At 46.2% G+C, this 20,636-nt stretch overlaps 1 protein-coding gene and 1 long non-coding RNA gene across 3 annotated transcripts in view; one reads left to right on the top strand and one right to left on the bottom strand.

Moving 5' to 3' along the window:
* Positions 1 to 392: 392 nt before the first annotated feature.
* Positions 393 to 2,284, bottom strand: LOC121495533. The gene is made up of 3 exons (XR_005989012.1): positions 2,193 to 2,284; positions 1,403 to 1,649; positions 393 to 814 (listed from the first exon to the last, which is right to left on the bottom strand). It is a non-coding gene; the product is annotated as an uncharacterized LOC121495533 (long non-coding RNA).
* Positions 2,285 to 2,476: 192 nt separating this feature from the next.
* TNFAIP8 (TNF alpha induced protein 8) overlaps positions 2,477 to 20,636 on the top strand; it is a 115,064-nt gene continuing 96,904 nt past the window's right edge. Inside the window, exon 1 of one of the 2 annotated variants that reach the window (XM_041761885.1) lies at positions 2,477 to 2,616. In XM_041761885.1, coding sequence (XP_041617819.1) covers position 2,616 — 1 coding nt within the window. In that variant the 5' untranslated portion in view covers positions 2,477 to 2,615. Of the gene's footprint in view, positions 2,617 to 6,083; positions 6,226 to 20,636 lie in introns of those variants that run through there. The other variant, XM_041761887.1, reaches the window with a different exon arrangement.

Below are 20,636 nucleotides of genomic sequence, written 5' to 3'. Positions count from 1 at the left end.
TCCAGTTTACATATGGCAGACATATTACTACAGTTCTCGGTTGGTGGTGACAAATATCACTACCAATGGGCATTCAGGCAAGGATAATTTCTAATTATTTGGGGATGGGGAAGGATAGGGGTGCATCAATTCTTTTAATCCTAATTTAGTTGTATCACTGCAGATTCAAAAGTATTTAGAAAGTAATTGCCTTATCCCTCCCTCTGATGGGTGGCACCACCGACGACTCAGCCTGCCAAACCAGAAATCCTGTGAATCAACTTAGATGACTTACCTTCCCTCAACTCCCACATCCCATCAATTTCCAGAGCCTGCACAAGCCATCTTCTCTCCAACCACTTAGTTTAGGTCTTCAGCATCTGTATCAGTTTCCTCTCACTGTCACAATAAATGACCACCAATATAAGGTTTCAAAACAACACAAATTTATTATTTATAATTATTATTTTACAGTTGTAAAGTAGAAGTCCAGTGTAGGTCTCAACAGGATAAAATCAGTGTTACCTTAAGAGCACAGTTCCCTTCTGTAGGCTCTAAGGGAAGATCCTCTTTCCCCTGCTCATTTGGGTTATTGGGAGAATTTACTTCCTTGGGGGTCATAGGATTGAGATTCCCATTTTTTTGTTGTCTGAAGTCCATTTCCAACTTCTATAGGCCACCCATTCCTTGGCTACTAAACTAGGTCCAGTTCCTCTCATACTTTGAATCTCTCTGACCCACTCTTTTACTTGATGGAGCTCACATGGTTCGATTAGACCCACTCACATAATCCAGGATAAGCTCTTCATCGCATTGTCTTTAAACTTCAGCATATCTGCAAAATGTTCCAAGGGTTAGGGAGTGGACATCCTTCCCGGATTTATTTTTCTGCCTACCACAGTAACCCAACCTGACAGATATCAGTAACTTCATAAGCAAGTTTCCTGGTTCTGGCATTCTCCATGCTGTTTTCAGATTAACCTTTCTGGAACAACTGACATACCCCCCATGATCAAACTCCTTCTGGCTTTCTTCTAACCAAGGGTCAAATTAATGCTCTTTAGCCTCTATGGGAAAAAAACAAAACACTTGGATTTGGTCCTCTTTTGTTATTTTGGCTTCATTCCAATCTACACTCTACCTTTTCCCAATCCTCCTGAATACTTGAAAAATGTTGACTGTGCCCATTTCTCCACCTGTAGCTGCTCCTGAAACTCATATTCCTTCTTCCAAACCCCAATCACACATCACCTCACCTCCTTCAGGAAGGTGTTCCTGACCCAGCCCTCCCTCCCCGGAGCTAGAACCACAGGACAGGACTCTTCTAAACACCACTGAACCTTGTGCATATCCTTATTTGGGGCATGAAACACAAACGTGTTGTGATGTTCTGGTCTACTTCACCTACAAAGTGTTTAATTACCTGTCTTCCAGCCATATCGTGCCACTTCCTAAATGTGGAACTATTTTAGTTCACTACCTCTCCCTTTTCCTGTCAAATTAAGGCAGGAGCAGTCACGGTGAAGTCCACGGAAGTGGCTGAGAGCAGACCTGCTTCCCACAAGTCAAGGAGCCTTTACCCGCCAGGGGCAGCCCTGCAGCCTCCGCGAATGGCAGCCAGGAATCGCGAATGCATCGACGTCACCGGGAGGACTTGAGGCCCGTAGAAGCTGAGAAGCAAAAATAAATAAATAAACGATTTGGTGCTTATACGGATATTTCTAATCCATAGTAATGGCAGCAGACGGTAACAGTCCTGCGGACCTGTTTCGTGCCGGCGCGGTGAGCACGCATGATGAGCTGCTTTAACCGTCTCAACACACTACAGGGCTAGTGTCTCATTTTTGCGACTTAGGAAACGGGTGTGAACGCGTCCCTCAAGCCAGGCCTGGCCCCTCGCACCCAGAGGTCCGTCCTTCCAGTCCGGACCCAGCTCCCAGACCTCTGCCCAGCCCTCGTCCGCCTTCGAAGGAGCACCCGCCGCGCCGCCCCAGCGTCAGGCTGGGTGCGCACTCCCCAGGGCACCTCGCCCCTCCCCGTCGCCCCCGACCTCCTAGGGCCGTCTGCTGGGTGCGCCCAGCCCAGGGCACCTCGCCCCTCCCCGTCGCCCCCGACCTCCTAGGGCCGTCTGCTGGGTGCGCCCAGCCCAGGGCACCTCGCCCCTCCCCCTCGCCCTCCTCCCCCGCCCCTGACCGCCGGGGGCCCTCCGCTACCCGCCGCTCAGCCTCTCCCGCGCCCCCTTCGCCCGCGGGCTCCTCTTCCCGCCTCCGCTGCCCGGGACCCCTAGCTCCTCCTCTCAGCTCCGCTCCCGACCTTCGGGCTTCTGGCGGCCCCGCCCCGACGGCCTAGCCCCGCCCCGACGGCCTGGCCCCGCCCCCGCCCCGACGGCCTGGCCCCGCCCCCGCCCGGCCCTGGCCCCGCCCCGGCCCCCCGGAGCCTCCCGTCGCCCCGCCCACCCCGCCCGGTCCGCCCCGCCCCCGGCCCCCGGCTCCTTTTCTCCCGCCCGCCGGGGCCCGCGCTTGCTGGTCGGTCGGCGGAAGCCCGCGAGCGCGAGCGTTCGAGCCTCAGGCGCGCCGGGCGCCGTCGGATCCCCAGGTTCGCCTCCGAGTCCCGGCGCCGCCGCGCCCTCTCCTCCGAGTAAGTGCCCCCGGCGAGCGGGTCTCGCGCGCACCGTCGCGGGGCCTTCCCGGCTGCTTTCCGCTGCCCGGACTTTCGAGGAGACTCCTCCTCCGTGTGGTGGCGCGTGGGTGTGCGTGGGCGCGTGTGAGCGAGCGAGTGTGAGCCTGCGCCGGCGGCACAGCCCGGAAGCTCCCGGAGGTGTCTCGCCCGCGTGTGCGAGGCGGCGGCCGAGCCCCCGCCCGCAGCCCCACCGCCCGGCCGGCCCCCGCTCCCACCTCCCGCCCTGAGCCCGCTCGCGATCCCTTCGCTCTCCTCCCTCCGCCTCCTCCTGTGGACGCGGCCGCCGCTAGGTGTCACGCCGCCTCCCGCAGCCCCTGCCGGCCGCAGCGCTGCCCGGGTTCCCGGCGCCCAGACCGCAGACTGACGCCGGCCTGAGGCCGCACGCGGGCGGGCGACGGGTTCTGCCTGGCGGTCGTTCGATGGAGCCTGCGTTTGAAGAAGAAAGTTGTGTGTGTGTGCGTGTGTGCGTGTGTGTGTGCGCGTGTGTGTGCGTGTGCGTGTGTGTGTGTGCGCGTGTGTGCGTGTGCGTGTGTGCGCGTGTGTGTGTGCGTGTGCGCGTGTGTGCGTGTGCGTGTGCGCGTGTGTGCGCGTGTGCGTGTGTGCGCGTGTGCGTGTGTGCGCGCGTGTGCGTGTGTGCGTGTGTGTGTGCGCGTGTGTGCGCGTGTGTGCGCGTGTGCGTGTGCGTGTGTGCGCGTGTGCACGTGTGTGCGCGTGTGTGCGTGTGTGCGCGTGTGCGCGTGTGCGCGCGCTCGTGGGAGACTCGAGCCTTAAGCATCTGATGGAGGAACACCCGACGAGCGCCTTGGGACGCAGAGAGGCTGATAGGTGTGTTCAAGACCAGGCTGACCAACCAAACTCAGACGCCTAGAGGATGCTTTACTGATTGTGGGACGCCGGAATGCTAAAGCCCGCTGATTCCTGAAACACCAGAACTGGTAGAAGGAGCAGCACCCTGAGGGGTGTCGGAGGGCAGGAGACCCTAGTGGAGAGCCCAGCCTTGCAACAACAGAATCTTTCATTCCGTCTCTCTGTGAATTATTTTCCTGGGGGCGGTGGGGTGCTCAACACTCTCTCCACTTAGAGTACATTTCTGCATTTTAAAAAAGTCAATTGATAGCCTCACCGTCCTCGAATCCATCCGTGAAATGGTTCCCCTGGTTGGTGAGGAGGTTCCATCCAATTCCAAAAGTCTCTGAATTCTTCTGTATCTCATTCTACCCTTGCTGTGTTCTGGCTGTGAAAGTAGAGATCCCCATGACATTTCCCCACTTCATGGATAAGAATTCATTTAAGACCTACTGATAGGGAAACGACGTGCTGAATAGAAATTTTTCATTGAGGTGTAAGTAAGGATGGCAGAAAATTCTGTGGCTAAAGGAAATCACCAGAACAGAGCAGCCTTTACGTTGCCATTGTACACTGGCATATGAAAGCCAGAGCTGATAAATCACTTTAAGTGCTGCTTATCTCAGCAGATATTTTTATCCTGGTTTCAATCCTGTGTTACACAAAAGTGTTTCCACAGTGTTTTAACTAAGGAAACATTATGCTGTGAAATGTAAACATATGACTCCATCTCTCTTAAAGGAAAGAAAGAATTATCACACTTAATTAAACACCTGGAAACATTTATTGCCACCTTCTAATTAGATCTGTCATGGGGAGTTAAGTCAGCAAGTTATTGCTAATTCTCTAGCTGGTAACACAATTAGCTTTTCTGTAGATTTTTTGGACGGCTGTTCCCCTCCGTACACATTCATTTGCCTCCACCACCCCTTTGCCCACCTTTTGAGTTTTTACCTGTTATTTGAGTAAATCGTTTCGGGATGTGGATGCCACCTACCTCCTATAAAATGTGAAGGCTTTTAAGACATTGAATGTTTTGCATTCACCATTTTGCATGAACAGATGCGGACCTTATAAGCCGTTATACTCATCTAGATTATCGCATAATTTAAGAATCATTGAGAAATCACTACATCTAAGAAGATTCCCCCAAAAGTGTAGTGATTCTGCACAAGTGAGCCCTTACATTTTTTTTCCTTAAGGGAGACTTCTCATCTATTGTGCCTTTTGGTCTAGAGTGCTTAAATTCAATGAGAAATGAGGTGGCGGGAGCTGGAATATCTCTTCCTCGTGGTTCTTTAATTTTCTGTTTCTGACTATATTGCCAAATACAGTCTTCACCTTCGTAGCAGGGTGTTTTGAGTACAGGCCGTCCTGGGTTCCCAACCGAATGGCCAAAACTGAGGGTGACACCCTCCCCGCCGCCACCACCGCCCCACTGGAAGAGTATTTTATGAGGCCTGTTCTCTGCAGATCTTGGTTCTGTTGTAATTGGAGGAAAGGGTGTGTGGAGAGAAATGATTGCATCCACACAGGACTCGTTAGGAAATGCCATGGGGGAGGGGCAGATTTCTAGATGGTTTCTGCCTTGGGGAGCTTCAAATGGCCGATTCTTGCTGTTGGGTCTCTACTGCACTGGGCACTACCTTGGTCTCCGAGTTCAGGGATCTAATTAACCCTCTTCTGCTTGGGACAGCCCCTCGGATGGAAGACATTTCCTTCTTGAAGATTTCACTGGTGCTCACGCACAACTGAGCTTTGCTACCGCACCTCACAGGATGGTCTGTTCCCCATCCCCTCCACTTTTGTACACAGTGAGGGGACCGAAGGTGGGGTGACCCTCAGGAGGTGGATAAGGATCAGTGATAAGGAGTGAGGGCCACCTGTTTTCTCACAGAGAGGAAAGGCAGTGTTCGTGCCACCCCAGTCCCAGGAGCACAGACTTGGGCCAACCTGGATAAACACACACACACACACACACACACAAACACAAACCAAAAAACCAAGTGGACAATTTACCCCTGTTTGGCATTCTCAGGCAGCTCAGGTGTGAGACCGAAATTAAGGGCAGGCCCTGTGTGTGGTGCTGGATTAACTTTTATCACCTTGCCCCTCCTCATGCTGCCCACATCCTGCATTTAATACCCAGTGCACACAATAAGAACTCAACAAACACTAAAAAGGAGCTTTTAACACCCCAACCTTTACGTTTCCCTGCAGGTAACAGTTTAGTTTCTACTCTCCTGTCCCTCATTTTGAGGATGATGATCCTGGAGTCTGAGTTGACTGCAGCTTCTAGACTTTTATCCATGAGCGATTCTTACCCACAACTTGAAAATGGATGATTCTTTGAGGGTTAAAAAAAATTGAGTGAACCTTGTTGCAAAACGTTAATGAGGTCAAAGAGTATCCAGTGGACATTAGTTTACTTCTACATTTTGGAATCAGAGGAGGAAATGAGCTACGACTGGAGGGTAGATAATTCTGGAAACAAGAGGCACCAGGCACTTTAGAAACGCTCTGGCCTATGAGTCTCAGACCGTAATATCTGCTGTTACACAAATCTGGAGGTGTATCCCCTCATCCAGCTCGCAGGACAGGAGCACCATTCATTCTCACAGCAGGCATTTATTGAGCTCCTCCTGTGTGTACTGCACCACACAGCCGTCTCATGTTCACAGGGAGGGTCCCAAGAGGCCTGGCAACTTGTTGCCCCTGCAGGTAAGTTGACGAGGGCAAAAGTGGGTTTAGAATTCTTCTGTTTTGTGCAGGAAAGGAAAGGTACTTCCTTAGGATAGAAGAGCCATTTGCAAAATACTTTTATTTCAAAATAATAAGAAGCTGAAATAGGCACATTTCTTCTGATGTCCCTTTCAAATGTAATTGCCATAAGCCTGATTTCCTAGGATTCTGTTTCCTTGGCCTTTTATGTCCAGCAGAGAAGTTACCTGAGAAACTGGCTTTAAAATGTCACAGGCTCTGCGATAATCTAGTAATACCCAAGCATCCTTTTAGAGAACCGTTGCTTTTCCTCTAGAATCAAGTATTTATGGTTCAGAACCAAGGTAGCAGAGGTTCAGAACCAGCTGCAAAGCTGGATGGGAATTGACAAGTTTGTTTTCCCAAGGTGTGCTTTTATATATAGAACGAGAGGAGTTATAGACTGATGTGGTGATATTTCTCTCTAGGTGACTAGGGGGCCAGGCGTACAGCAATCTGCCCCACCAAAGAGAAAAAAAAAATGGATGAGAGGTCCCAGGAATGGGCCTCTGCTCAAGCACCCCAAGCTGACTTATAAACAAATCAAGATTTGTTTCTTTAATAATAGAGAATGGAATTAAATCCAAAATACCACTTGTAGTTTCCGTAAACATTGGGAATAAGGATGACTTTTTGTTTAGTCACGAAATAGTTGGTTCACATGACTCTGCAGGACTCAGCTGTCCCTGTCTCTGCCACACTGGCTGTGTGACTTTGGATAATCCACTGAAGCTCGCTGAGGCACTTTCTCCCCCTGAAAACCGGGGATGGTATTTACTCCATGGGTTTTGTTATGGGGATTAACACAGAATGTTCCTCTTCTGTCGTCCAGTGAGTAGAAGGCACTCAGCAAAGGGTGGGCTTTTCTGGATTGGCCAAACTGGTCTCATTTCAAGAGGATGATGTTTGTACTGGGTCACAGTGGAGTGGAGAGGAAGAGTGATAACTTGTACCACATGTGCTTTTAGCATGAACTTTCTTTTTTTTTTCCCTATAATGATGCCAGAGGAGCCCAGAGCATGGGGTGAATATAGCACAATTTCAATGATTCCCAGCTGCAGGGTCATGTGATTATGTAGGGAAATCTTGCGGCGGTGGCTGCTGCTGCTGCTGCTGCTAAAGAGAAATGAGCCAGAGCAGGGCATCTGGGTTTTATATATCTGAGCATGAGAAGAGCCACAGCATCCTGGAAGCCTCCCTGTGCATGAGGGAAGCATTTTTCTTTTCTTTTCTTTTCTTTTCTTTTCTTTTCTTTTCTTTTCTTTTCTTTTCCTTTTTCTTTTTCTTTTTCTTTTCTTTCTTTCTTTTCTTTCTGATACAGAACTTGGGGGCAGGGGGCTGGGCAAGAGGGAAAGAGTCTTAGTCAGGCTCCATGCCCAGCACAGAGCCTGACCAGGGGGCTTGATCTCATGACCCTGAGATCATGACCTGAGTCAAAATCAAGTCGAATTTGACAGAGCCACCCGGGACCTCCAAGAGGGAGCTTTTAAAAGACCTCTTACAGTTAAGATGTGAGTAGTGGGTTGGCCTTTCACCTCTGGAGGCCCTTTTTTTAAAACAGGTACTGGATGAAACCGGATTATCCAAGACAGGCAGATGTGTCTCAGCTGCCCTTGGTGTCCCAAAGGGACCTGGGCAGGCACATCCTCAGGGGAACTTGGGAGATTTCCAGAAGTCAGGAATGCATCTTCACGGTTATCCCCTGGGTCAAGTTCTGCTGGGCACACTTCTTTCTCTCTCTCTCTGCAGACAGTACCCTCATGTATATTTGAAATGAGCCAACCTTCTCCACGCCTGACCATTTAAAAAAAAAAAAGAAAAAGAAGGTTCTTACAATATGACTGTCAACCCAAATGAAGGAGGCAGGGCTTGTGGTGTGTGTGATAACCTGTCTTCACCTGTTCCTACCACAAGCCCCCGAGCTGACTATGTTCATGTTCTCCCACACACACAGTCGTGACAAAGGAATTCTGCAGAAATACCAGTCTTCTGAGAAAATCTGCAGACACCATGTTGGCAACAGGTTGCAGAGTTCAGAATAAACTTCGATGGTTTCAGACCTTTACAGAATAAGTCTTGGGACTTGGTTCCACCACTCAGTGATCAAGGAAATAACCCCTTTGTTTTTTCTTTCTTCTTTCTTTAAAAACGGAGGTCATTTTCTGGGAAAGGCTGGTATTTGATTCTATAGATAATAAAACTATGGAGCAGTCCCGACTAGTGGTGGAACCCTGTGTGCCTGGGTGAAGGGATGGGCTCCCAGTAACTCACAGAGTGTACCTGGGAGAGGTGAGTGAGCTCAGACCTCCCCTCCATGTGGCACACCCTGAGCCATTTGGCTCTTTAGCTTTGTTGGCCTCAAATGCTCAGGCTGCTATGCCTTGGCAGGTAAGAGACCATGTGTCAATAGGGAGCCTTCTGAGGAGCAGGGGGTCCCTGCTATGTGCACCCCAAATGGGATGCTTTGAACGCCTGAGGATCTGGGCAGCCGCAAAGGTGAGAGACCACATGAAGCTCTAAACTTTTCCAGCATGCTGCTATAGTGTGTAGGTCAGAGCTCCCAACCTGCCTTCAAATCAGAATCACCTGGGACCCTTGATACAAAAGGTGCAGATTCCTGGGTTCCACCGATGATGGCATCACAAGGGCTGAGCCTGGGAATCTGAATTTCTTACCCCCCAACCCCCCACCCCCGGCCCCTTACCTGATAGCAAATTCTAAACTCCAAGCCTGGGAGAGCAGTTTTAGTGTCTGGTTATGTGAAGGAGACCATTCAGGCAGCAGGTACCTGTAGGGTTGCTTTTTGTTTGTTTTGGGGGGCCAGCGGTGGTTTGGGCAGTGGAAAGAGCAAATCTCTTGAAAGTACAGAGTGGTTTTTTTAAAAGTTTAAAGAAGATTAAAATGAACTTGCCCAAAATGAACACCTGTGTACCCACCCTAAGAAATAACAAAGTGGTTTTTCTAGTAGGTCCTCACTGGGTTGAGAAATGTTGACCCACGGTTAGGTCAGAAATGAAAAATAACAACCAAAACCAAGAGTGGTGTCCCATGAATAGATCCAGGAATTGAGAGCCCTGAAGCAGAGACCCTGGAAAATATGCTCAGTATTTGTTAGTTAAAAATCTAGATGACTTTGCTGACATCATCGGGTAGTGTGCTGGCTGCCCGGGGCCCATCTCCTGTGGTTTTGTAGGTCACTCATGGGTTGGCCGCCCCTTTTTCAAGAGTGACAGATGTTGGGAGGAGCTCCAGACCCAAGACTGGGTCACCCAGTGGCCAGTGAGGCCTCCTCTAGGTTCCCTCAGGTCCCGCGGCCCCTCAGGGCTCTCCTGTTCTCAGAGTGCCCCTCTCATTTCAAAATGGTGGGCGGTGGCAAGATGGAAAGCACAGTTTCTTTCTTTGAAGCCACCTTGCTGTAACTTCCTCCACTTCCCCTTCCTCCTCCTTTTTTTAAAAAAATTCTTTTTTTTTTTTTTCTTTTTTTGCATTTTGAGTGGGGCCAGTACTTGAGCCTTTCTTCCCTACTTCTGAATTCTGGTCACTTTTCAATGTACTGTTCCATTAAGGCCAAGAAGTATATTAAAAGTCTGCATCTGCTGATACATAATAGTAGTTTGAGCAGAGCCTCTGCCTTTCCCTCAAGGTTTAAATATTTGACCAGAGACCAGTAAGGATGAAAAGGGACTAACTTGAGGCATGCTTGAGCCCCCCACCCCAGGCACCTGCCCTGCAGCACAGCAGGGGGCGCCAGCAAACCTTGCAGTTTGGGAAGAGGGGCCATTGTAGGAGGTTGGGTGGTAGGCACTCACCTGGACTCTTGAGTTCCCTCTGGGCACACCTAATCAAATGTACCTTCCATCTGTCTCTTGTAAGTTCTTTCCACATACACACCCTTCTTTTTTTGTTTAAAAATTTTATTTATTTGAGTGAGAGCATGCAAAAGAGAGAGCATGAACAAGGTGGGAGAGGGAGAAGCAGGCTCCCTGCAGAGCAGGGGACCCCACTCCAGGATCGCAGGATCACGACCCAAGCCAAAGGCAGATGCTTAATGGACTGAGCCACCCAGGTGCCCCAGGCCTGCTCCCTTTTATTGTTGCCCCTAGGGTTTGTATGTTCCTGATAACAAATAGTATGCTGTATCACTGTATCAGTTTGCTGGGGCTGCTGTAACAAAATACCAGACTGGAAGGCTGTACCAGCAAATATATACTTTTCCCAGTTCTGGAGACTGGAAGGCCAAGATCAAGGTGTCAGCAAGTTTGCTTTCTCCTGAGGCCTCTCTCTGTGGCTTGCAGATGACCACGTTCTGTTGTTCCCTCCCCTGACCTTTTCTCTCTGCACACATCCCTGGTGTCTCTCTCTTGATGTAAGGACACTGACCCTTTTGGATTAGGGCCCCACCCTTGTGGTCTTATTTCACCTTAATTATCTCTCTCTCTCTCTCTCTCTCTCTCTTAAAGATTTTTTGTATGTATGTATGTATGTATTTATTTATTTGAGAGAGAGCACAAGCACGAGGTGAGGGGCAGAGGGAGAGGGAGAAACAGACTCCCGGCTGAGCATAGAGCCTGATATGGGGCTCCATCCCAGGACCCTGGGATAGTGACCTGAGCCGAAGGTAGACTCTTAACCACTACGTCACCCACATGCACTCTTAAGGGCAGATATCCGAAGACTGTCTGTCATATTGGAGATTGGAGCTTCCAAATATGAATTTGTTGGGGGACAGAATTCTCTCTGTAACAGTCACCTCTGTAGAGGGTATTACAAATGATAGTCTTTTTTTTAATTAATTTTTTTTCAAATAATAGTCTTTATGTGAGCGTCATACAGCATACGTCTACTGCATAGAGTGTTCAGAAACCACAGTTATTATTTTTCACGTTAAACAACTATCTTTTTAAAAAATTAAAACGTGAAAAAAGTTTTTTTCCTACTTGTCTACTTATTTACTATATTTGAGGCTCTTCATTCTTTAATGTAGACCTATTTCCATCAGGATATTTTCTTGTCTTTCAGTCTGAAGAGTTTCATTTATTACTTCCTGTAGCTCAGATCGACTGGCAACAAATGCCCTCAACTTCTTCTGTGCATGTGCCTTTCATGTTTGTGTGTCTAATTTCCTTCTTATAAGGACACCAGTCATACTGTCTTGGGGCTTTCCCTAACAGCCTCATTTTAGTTGAACATGTCTTTAAAGATCCTATCTCCAAATACAGTCCTATTTTGAGGTACTGGGGGTTAGGACTTCAACATTTGAATTTTGGAGGGGGGGAGCAATGCAGGCCATAACAATCAGGATGCTTTAGGTGGCATGTAAGAGAATGCCCACCTAATAGGTTTGAATAGTATAGTCATTAAATTATCTTTTGTGAAGGGCAGTCAGAGGTTGGTCCAATCCAAGGCTGAACCAGTGGCTCAGACAATATCACCAGGAACCAGCTTCCTTCTGTCCTTCTACTCTCCCATCATAACCGTGTTACCTTTTCTTCTGAAGACTTGTTGCCTCATGGGCCGAAAATGGTGTCCTCAGCACCAGGTATCACACCCGGCCCCTAGCCCCATCCAAAGGCAAGAAGTCTGTGTGTGTATGGAGGGGAGAGGTGGGGCACAGAGAGGGCAAAGATCAATCTGTTCTCCTGCAGTGTCCATGTCTTTCTATCCAGGGGTAGAATCTTTCATGAATCTCCTCAGGCCTCACCAGGCAGACCTGAATCATGGCTACAAGAAAAGCTGAGAATGTGAATGGCAGTTGGTTTTTTTTTTTTTTTTTTTAATTTTTATTTATGATAGTCACAGAGAGAGAGAGAGAGAGAGGCAGAGACACAGGCAGAGGGAGAAGCAGGCTCCATGCACCGGGAGCCCGACGTGGGATTTGATCCCAGGTCTCCAGGATTGCGCCCTGGGCCAAAGGCAGGCGCCAAACCACTGCACCACCCAGGGATCCCTGAATGGCAGTTGTTAAAGGAAAACCACTGTGGGAGGTTGGCTGTGCCAGTAGGAAGAAGGGAGAGGGCAGGATAGTGGGCAAACAGCCTGCCCTGGCCCCAGGCTCCCATGCTCTAGAAGCTGTGTAGCTAAGGCCATCACTATTCCTGATAATAATAAAACCAGATTTTATTGGAATTAAAATTAACCACCCATGATGAGTAGTTGAGAGAAAAACAAAAGATGTGGGAGGTGTTGAAAATCATGTATGCTTAATTACTACTAGTAGTGGCTTTTTATGTTAAGGGTTGGGGATTCATAAAAATAGCACAACTTGCTTTGGAGACAGCATCCTACATTCACACCTGGAAGATGTCCATCACATAGAGAGTTCTTCATGTTTCTGGAAATGTTCATGACCATGCTAGCAATAATGACACACATTTATGGTGTACTTATAGCGGATCAGGCACTGCTGAGTGCTTTATACACATTATTTCATTTTGTCTTCAAAACGGATGTGTGAGAAAGGTATTAGTGTTAATCCGCATTTACAGAGGAGGGATTGAGGTATGGGGAGGTTAAGTAGATGCCTGGCCGAGCTGGGATTCATATGGTGGAAGTTCAACTGTCCCCCTTACACTTGCTCTGAGCGGCTACCACGTAATTAGCCCTCAATAAACCTGCTACAAACTCCCTCATTTTCCATGGACTCTCAAGGCTGTTCCCTCTCCAGCCAGCCAGTGTCTACTTCATGGAGAAAAACCCTAAGGTTATTTCAATATAATTCACCTTTCAAAGTAAAAGAGTGGGCATAGGGTGGGCATTCCAAACCCATGGAACTGAGCTTCTCAACTTGAGAGGATGATTCTGTCCTCCTGTTTTGTAGGAGGAAAAAGAAAGACAGTTTTCATAGCCCAGAGGGATGGATTCTTCGTCATTGGCTCATGCTGCAGAGGGCCAATCTGAGCGGTGGCACATTTGTCCTCCGGTGTATAGAGTCTTTGTGTGAGGCATATTTTCTAAAAGCTGGGACAGCTTCTTGACGGTCACTGTGCCGAGACCGCCCCCTGGGGCATACCTGGGCAGGTGGGGGTTGGCCAGGGTAGGTGGAATGCTCTGTGTGCTTCTCGTCCGGTGGCTCTGATGCCAACAACGTCCCGTCCCCGCAGCTCGGGACCAGGGCAGACCCTGGGAGCCTGTGTTTCTTCACTTAGTTCCTGAACTCACATTGCTAAAGCTGTAACACCACCTTGGGTGTGACAGTTCGGTTAGACTTCAGGATTGCTAAAGGTTGGGGCGGGGGGAAGGGGGGAGAGTTTTGTTCATTCGCTCTCTTAATCTCCTGCTGCTAATAGCTTTCATGGCGGGGCTGAGTAAGGGAGAAAGAGTAAAGGGTGTACATTTCTTGTCTAATTCTGGGTACCTGAAGCAGGTAGGCTGAACACTGCAACTTTGAGTCCAGTGATGACTGTCACATCTGTAAGAACCCAATATCCAACAGCTTTTGGCCATTCCAGTAAGCACCCAAGAGGACCTTTTGAATTGAGATTGCCTTTGAAATATTTTGGAGCACATCATTTGCTCTAAGCTTTGGAAAATTATAAGTGTTATAAGGCAAATCTTAATCAAGACATTATAGATGCAATTGTTGGCCTGAAGCATAAAGAAGTTCATTAAAACAGAAGGCCTTCCTAAGATGGGCTCCTGACTGATGTCCTGCTGGGCCCCTTCCCCACCACATCTTTCTATCTCTTTTATCAGTTGGCCCTTTTTGTGTTGACATACCTAGATTTTCTGAATTTTTTTTTAAACTTTTCTTTATTTATGATAGTCCTATATATAGAGAGAGGCAGAGACAAGGCAGAGATAAAGGCAGAGGGAGAAGCAGGCTCCATGCACCGGGAGCCCGACGTGGGATTTGATCCCGGGTCTCCAGGATCGCGCCCTGGGCCAAAGGCAGGCGCCAAACCGCTGCGCCACCCAGGGATCCCGATTTTCTGAATTCTTTAAAAAAAAAAATTTTTTTTATTGTAAAATGAAACATAAGTACCAAACCCACACAAAACAAATATACACTTTAGTGACTTTAGTGTAAGACAAACACTCATATAAACGGCACTCCAGACAAGAAATAGCATTTGGCCAACCACTCCACAAAGTGCCTTCACTTGCTTACCCAGGCCAGGTCATAATTCTCCTTTGTCCCTCCAAAAGTAAATGCCATCCTGACTTTTATAGTAATCACTTCCTTGCATCTTTTTATGGTTTTATCACCCAAGTGAGCAGCCTGACCCATGATAGTTTAGTCTTGCTTATTTTAAGAAAAAAAAAAAAAAAACTTGATGTGTCTTTTAGATCTCTTTTAATCTACAGATTCCCTTAACATCCTCCCTCATTTAAAAAAAAAAATTGTTGTTGTTGAAAGTTTTGGGCTGTTTGATCTGTAGAGTTTCCCACAGTGTTGATAACAAGATGTACACTCATGGCACAGTTGAGCTTGGGCCTCTCCCGTGTGTTTCCTGCATCTGGGTCCAGAGGCCTGATCAGACACAGGTTTGGTCGCTCTGGCAAGATAATGGGTGCTGTTGGATTCTTTCACAGGAGGCCTAAGATGTCTGCGTCTTATACTCTTTTTTGCTCTTAGCAACTGTTGATCTTCGCTGCATCTATTAGTTCGTTAAGGATTGCAGACTGATATATTCTAATTACACCATTTTGATTTTATTTATTAGCTGCAATCATCTTATAAGGGTAGACTTCCCTTCAACCTACTATTTGGTTACCCAGTGGTATAGGTCACATAGAAAAACCAGAGTGAATATTTGATTCTTTCATTTGATTTACCCACTTTTCAAGAATTGGTTTCCTGTCATTTTCAAACAGTGACCAGTTAGGTATGGGTTTTTAAAATTGTGATAATCATGGAATTAAATGTATATTTTGATGGGTTGCAATCTTCTGAAAGTTTACTTTTAACCGAGACTCAGATTGTCCTATCTTTCACCAGTGGGCTCTTCTTCTAGTTAGCTCCTTAGTCTTCCTGACATGACGTTGGTGATTTTGATAGCTTCCATGCTATTTGGTATGTTAAGGTTATCCAGGCTTGTCTTGTACGTTTCCTGCCTAGACCTGGAATCAGCCATTTCTTCAAGAATCCCTGTTTGCTTGTCTGGTTTTTTTTTTTTTTTTAAATAAGAATTGATATTTCAGGACCATAATCCAGGCACTAGGAATGCTCATTCACTGGAGTGGCTATTGTTTTTAGGTCATTTTAGTGGTCAGAGCTGGGAAGACACATACATAGACACATATACATCTACATACAAATATATATATATACATATAAAAATAAAATGTACTGTGAATTCATAATGATATTTCCAAGGCAAGTTCAAGATTACAGGTTTTTGTTTAACCTCTTCTTTATTACATTTGTATTTTGCTTCTTACAGACTTAGAATCCTAGTTTTTTAGTCACAGGAGAGATAGAATGTCTTATAACCCATTTGATTGTCCTGCATTACACATGAGCCATCTCCAAATAATCAATTTTGATGATTAAAACAATAAAGATAATGTCTTTGTCATACACTCAACTCATTTTTCTGCACTTTTTTCTATGGTTGTACTACATCTACACTGTCAGATCCTATAGCCATTACATACAAAATATCTTCCTTTTAAGACTCATTTGGTCTTATTCCTGCAGGTAACTATGTATGTCTTGCTTATTATCAGTCCTCATATCAGTGTCTCTAGACATTTTGATTTTGGCTCTTTCTCTGATAGACTCCTTAAGTAATTCCCTGATTTTTTGTTTGTTTATTTCCCTAACTTCTTTTTTCCCCTCTAATTTATTTCTTTAAAAAAAAAAAAGATTTTATTTTTAAATAATCTCTACACCCACTGTTGGGCTCGAACTCACAACCCCGAGATCAAGAGTCACGTGCTCCATGGACTGAGCCAACCAATTCCCCATCCCTTAATTTCTTTACAGCACTTTGTGACCTATATATCAATGTCCTTGGCCCACATTTTCTTTTCTTGAGAATCTTAAATACGTTACCCCATTTTCTTCTGATCAAACATTGTTGTCAAAATTCTGATGATAACTTAATATTCTTTCCCTCTAGTGACAGACTCTTCGAGCACTTCTGAGCGCCTCAACAAAATGCTCTTCCCTTCCATCTACTCTCTACCTACTATTCCAGTAATTAGTGAACTACAGTGTTACCAAATGCAAGTTTATGACTTGGCCAGCCCTGATGCCAATTAATCGCTCTCTCCTGTTAACCCAAAATAAGCCACTTACTCTGAGTAAGTATAGCTTCTTATCTTTGTAACCTCAGAGTTAGCGCTAAATATATACTTGTTTATGAAATAAACGTTGGGGAAGGATGTGGGTTTTTTTCCTTTCCTTTTTAGCGTGTCAGGAACTGCCCGGCCCTCTCAGCTCTGTTCCTCCAATCAGGAGAGCGGCTTGGCACTGAGGGGGGCACTTGATGGATGAGCACTGGGTATTATATACTATATGTTGGCAAATCGAAGTCCAATAAAAAAAATACACCAAAAAAAAAAAAAAAAAGGAGAGTTGCTTGGCCCCAGACAGCATGCTCACTGAGGCAGGCTCCTCCCTCAGCAGCAGGTGTGTGGCGGTGGCTGGGCCCTGGGTTGTCCTTGCATCACAGGGTCAGGTTGTCAGGCCCTGTTCTCATGTTAGTGGGTTTTCAGAAGTGGCAGCCTGGGAACCCAGGCCCACAGAGAGTCTGGCCCCAGCCAGAACACAGCTGTGCCTCCCTGCCTGTTTGCATTCCTGGTTCACCATACCTTAACCTCTTACTGTGGGTTTTAAGGCCCAGGCACCTGTAATGTGGGGCCCAGACCCTAGCCTCTCACAGTACTGGAGCTGCCATCCGTCCTTTCCTTTTTTTTTTTTTTTTTTTTAGATTTTATTTATTTGAGAGAGAGCATAAGCAGGGGCAGAGGGAGAGGAAGAAGCAGACTCCCAGTTGAGCAGGGAGCCCAACAGTTTCTTTGCTTTACCAACTTTATGCAGATGTTTTTTGGCTGTTTGAGATATAATCAGTGAGGTCTTCTGATGATAGCTTGCAGACAAGTCACTGTTGTGATCCTCCACAGATGTCTGTTATATATACTTCATTCTTAGTTATAGTTATACGTGCCACTTTGGCCAGAGTTTCTGCTGCTTGCTGCTGAATTCACCTGGTCAGTCACACATTTCATATATCTGCCTGCTTCCTGTAGACAGTTGAGTTTGGAACCTCTGACTGCTGGTATCTCATGCTTCTCAGAGCATTTGCCATCAGCCATGACCCCATGGACTGTCCAGTTCTATGCCTGGCCTGTGCGAGTCCAGCAACATCCCTACCCTGGTGGTTTTTGTTAGGCCCTGGCCTGTGGGCCTTGCAGAATTTTTTTTCTTCCCCTTTCTCTTGAACACCTCTGCCATGTAATTAACAGGAAGAAAAAAAAGTTGTAATATGTAGCTTTTACAAATGGTCACCCTATAAAAGCAACGATAAGAAGGTTCCAGAAGTAATGGAATAGTGGCTCTTCTCCAATGGACGTGAGCAATGAGGTGACTTCAGGTATGTAGAAAGATTGAAACCCATAGGCTGGAGCACATCAGAGAAATATCCCTGGCAACAGTGGGTTGGTGATAGGGAGAAACTGCCCTGGACATGAGGAATTGCTCCAATTGCCCTGCCTTTCTGTTCTTGGTCAGTGACCCTGAGGAGAGGAGTTGCACAAAGGCTCTCCACTCCTGGGGCTGGGCTCGTGGGAGGCAGGTCACTCGTCTGACTGCCCTCATGAGTTTTCTCCCCAGATCTAGCATTTCAGGTGTCAATCAATATAGTCCTGGGAATGACTCTTCACTCTTAGGATGAATGAATATAGGATTTGTGTGAAAATGTAAGCATTTTCTCTTTTGCTTTTATTAATTCAGCAGAAACCACACTGAAGACTTTTTCTTCTTTTCCTGCTCCTAGGCGCCTGTATTTTTGCCTCTTGCCTCTGGTTGGCCCATGTGTGAACCAGCTGTGGTGGTACAGGCTGCATATTTAGTGAGCACTTACTGGATGCCGGGCATTATGCTAAGCTTTCATGTACATAGGCAGATCCTAGGCTCTCTCAGTATCATAGCCATTTTAAAAGACGAGGAAATTGAGACCACAAGAGTCTAAGTCGTTACCCAAGTCAAAAAGCAAAGCTGATATTTAAATCTATTGGTTCCTAACCACATTGCTGTACTTCCTTTTGCAAAAACACAGATTTCACCTAGTGACCTTGCCAGTGCTGGCCATAAGTGACAGACTGGGCTCCGGGGATCGGAAGGTGGAATTGGCTTCTCTGACATTTAGATCTCAAACAGGCTTTTCTCAGAGCCATTCGACATTCCTGACTTAGACTCTGTAGCATTGATTGGAGGGGCCGTGGGGAGGAATACAAATATGGCTCTAGAGTCTAATGGCCCAGAGTAGCCCCCCTGTTTTGAAAATCTATTGTTGAGAGCTGCCTGCCTCAAGTGTTACAAGTCAGCAGTGTTGCCAGCACCTGCTTGTTAACACCTCAACAGGGGACGGGAGAACGAGGTGAAACCCAAATGTGTAAATTCTGAAACTTGTTAGACATTCTAGGAGTAAATGTGGTGGAGAAGGAAGTTAAAATGATTTAAAAACAAGGGTTTTGAGTTTTTAACTGTTTGTGCTGTCTCTGTATATGTAAATGTTCTCAGAATGCTGTTTTTTTCATTTCTTCTGGATGACCGTGTATGGCCACTTAGGTTGCACACTGCGCAATGGCAAGGGACACCGTCTGCAAAGATGATACTTTAAATAGTGCTTCTGAAGCTGAGCTGTGCATGAGTAGCAAGCCTTCATTCGTAGACCTGTATATATATATATATATTTTTTTTTTAATTTGTAATTGAAGTAGAGTTGACCTATCATGTTATGTTAGTTTTAGGTGTACAAAATAATGATTTGACAAATATATACATTACAGAATGCTCACCGTGATAAGTGGAGTCACCATCTGTCACCGTACAAAATTATTACCATTTTATTGGTTGTATTCTGTCTGCTGTACTGTTCATCCTCATGGCTTATTTACTTTATAACTACAAGTTTTTGTACCTTTTAATGCCCTTCACCCCTTTTTGCCTATTCCCTGACTCTTCTCCCCTCTTTTTTTTTTTTTTTAAGCATTATTATTTCTACCCAGGGGACTATTACAGGCAATTTTTATTTACCTGGTCTTTTTGAAGTAATTAAGAGCATACAGATATACTATATATTGGAAAAACTCTGAACAGTGAGTGTAGAAGGTGGGCTGTATGATCTTGCTGAGATATGCAAACTTCTAAGTCAAAATTGCTGCATCTAGGGCACCTGGGTGGCTCAGTGGTTGAGCATCTGCCTTTGGCTCAGGTCGTGATCTGGGGGTCCTGGGATCAAGTCCCACATCGGGCTCCCCTGCAGGGAACCTGCTTCTCCCTCTGCCTACGTCTCTGCCTCTCTCTCTTTCTGTGTCTCTCATGAATAAATATATAAAATACTTTTTTAAAAATTGCCACATCTAAGAAATATAAGGTGTAGACTACATAATCTTGAATGCCTCTCAGTCTGAGATTCTGTGATTCTGATTGTGATCACCTGCACTTTTCATTGTCATTTTAAACCTGTGAGCCAGGGAGGCTGAAGCCACTGGTAGAGCAAGAAGGGTAGAGCCTTGGGACCCTGTGGCAGGAATGCTGTCCTGCCCCAGTGTGGAATAAGAAATTCTGAATGAGGGGCTCAGGCTTGGAATGCAGAACTCTGGTCCTGAGTCTTTTCAGGAGGCTCCCAGGCTGCAGAACATCGTGAGATACTCTTGCAAGTGAATTTATTTTTAGAATATCTTTATGTTCCCCTTCATTGCTAAGATAACCAATTGTTAACTATATTAACATATGAGGAAATTTGCTGAATTATATCTTACACAAGAGAGCCATCTGTATCTATCCAAGATGCTGATACAACCAACCACAAATTCATTTTGGGACAAAAACAGTCCACTACAGTGTTGATTTTAAAAATGAATTCATTTTTGGACAAAAACAGTCCACTACAGTGTTGATTTTAAAAATGGAAAAGAAAAAAGAAATCTCTAAACAACTGAAATATGCATCAACTGCTAATATATATTATGGTACTTCCTTGAGTTGAAACATTATATGCTTTTACAACAAAGCTGGTTTCTGTGTCCTGATAGGAGAAGATCTCCAAGACAGATTAAATGAAAAAGCAAAATAATGATCTCATTATGTTTTTAAAGAGCATATTATATGTTTATGAGCACATGAGCATTTTTTTAAATAAGAATGAAGGATACACAATGAATAGTAGAACTGTAGATTGCAAGATTGGGGCAGAGTTTAA

This window comes from Vulpes lagopus, chromosome 7, assembly GCF_018345385.1.
Source record: "Vulpes lagopus strain Blue_001 chromosome 7, ASM1834538v1, whole genome shotgun sequence".
In the NCBI taxonomy this organism is placed as follows: Eukaryota; Metazoa; Chordata; class Mammalia; order Carnivora; family Canidae; genus Vulpes; species Vulpes lagopus.
This window is presented reverse-complemented; position numbering and strand designations above follow the sequence as displayed.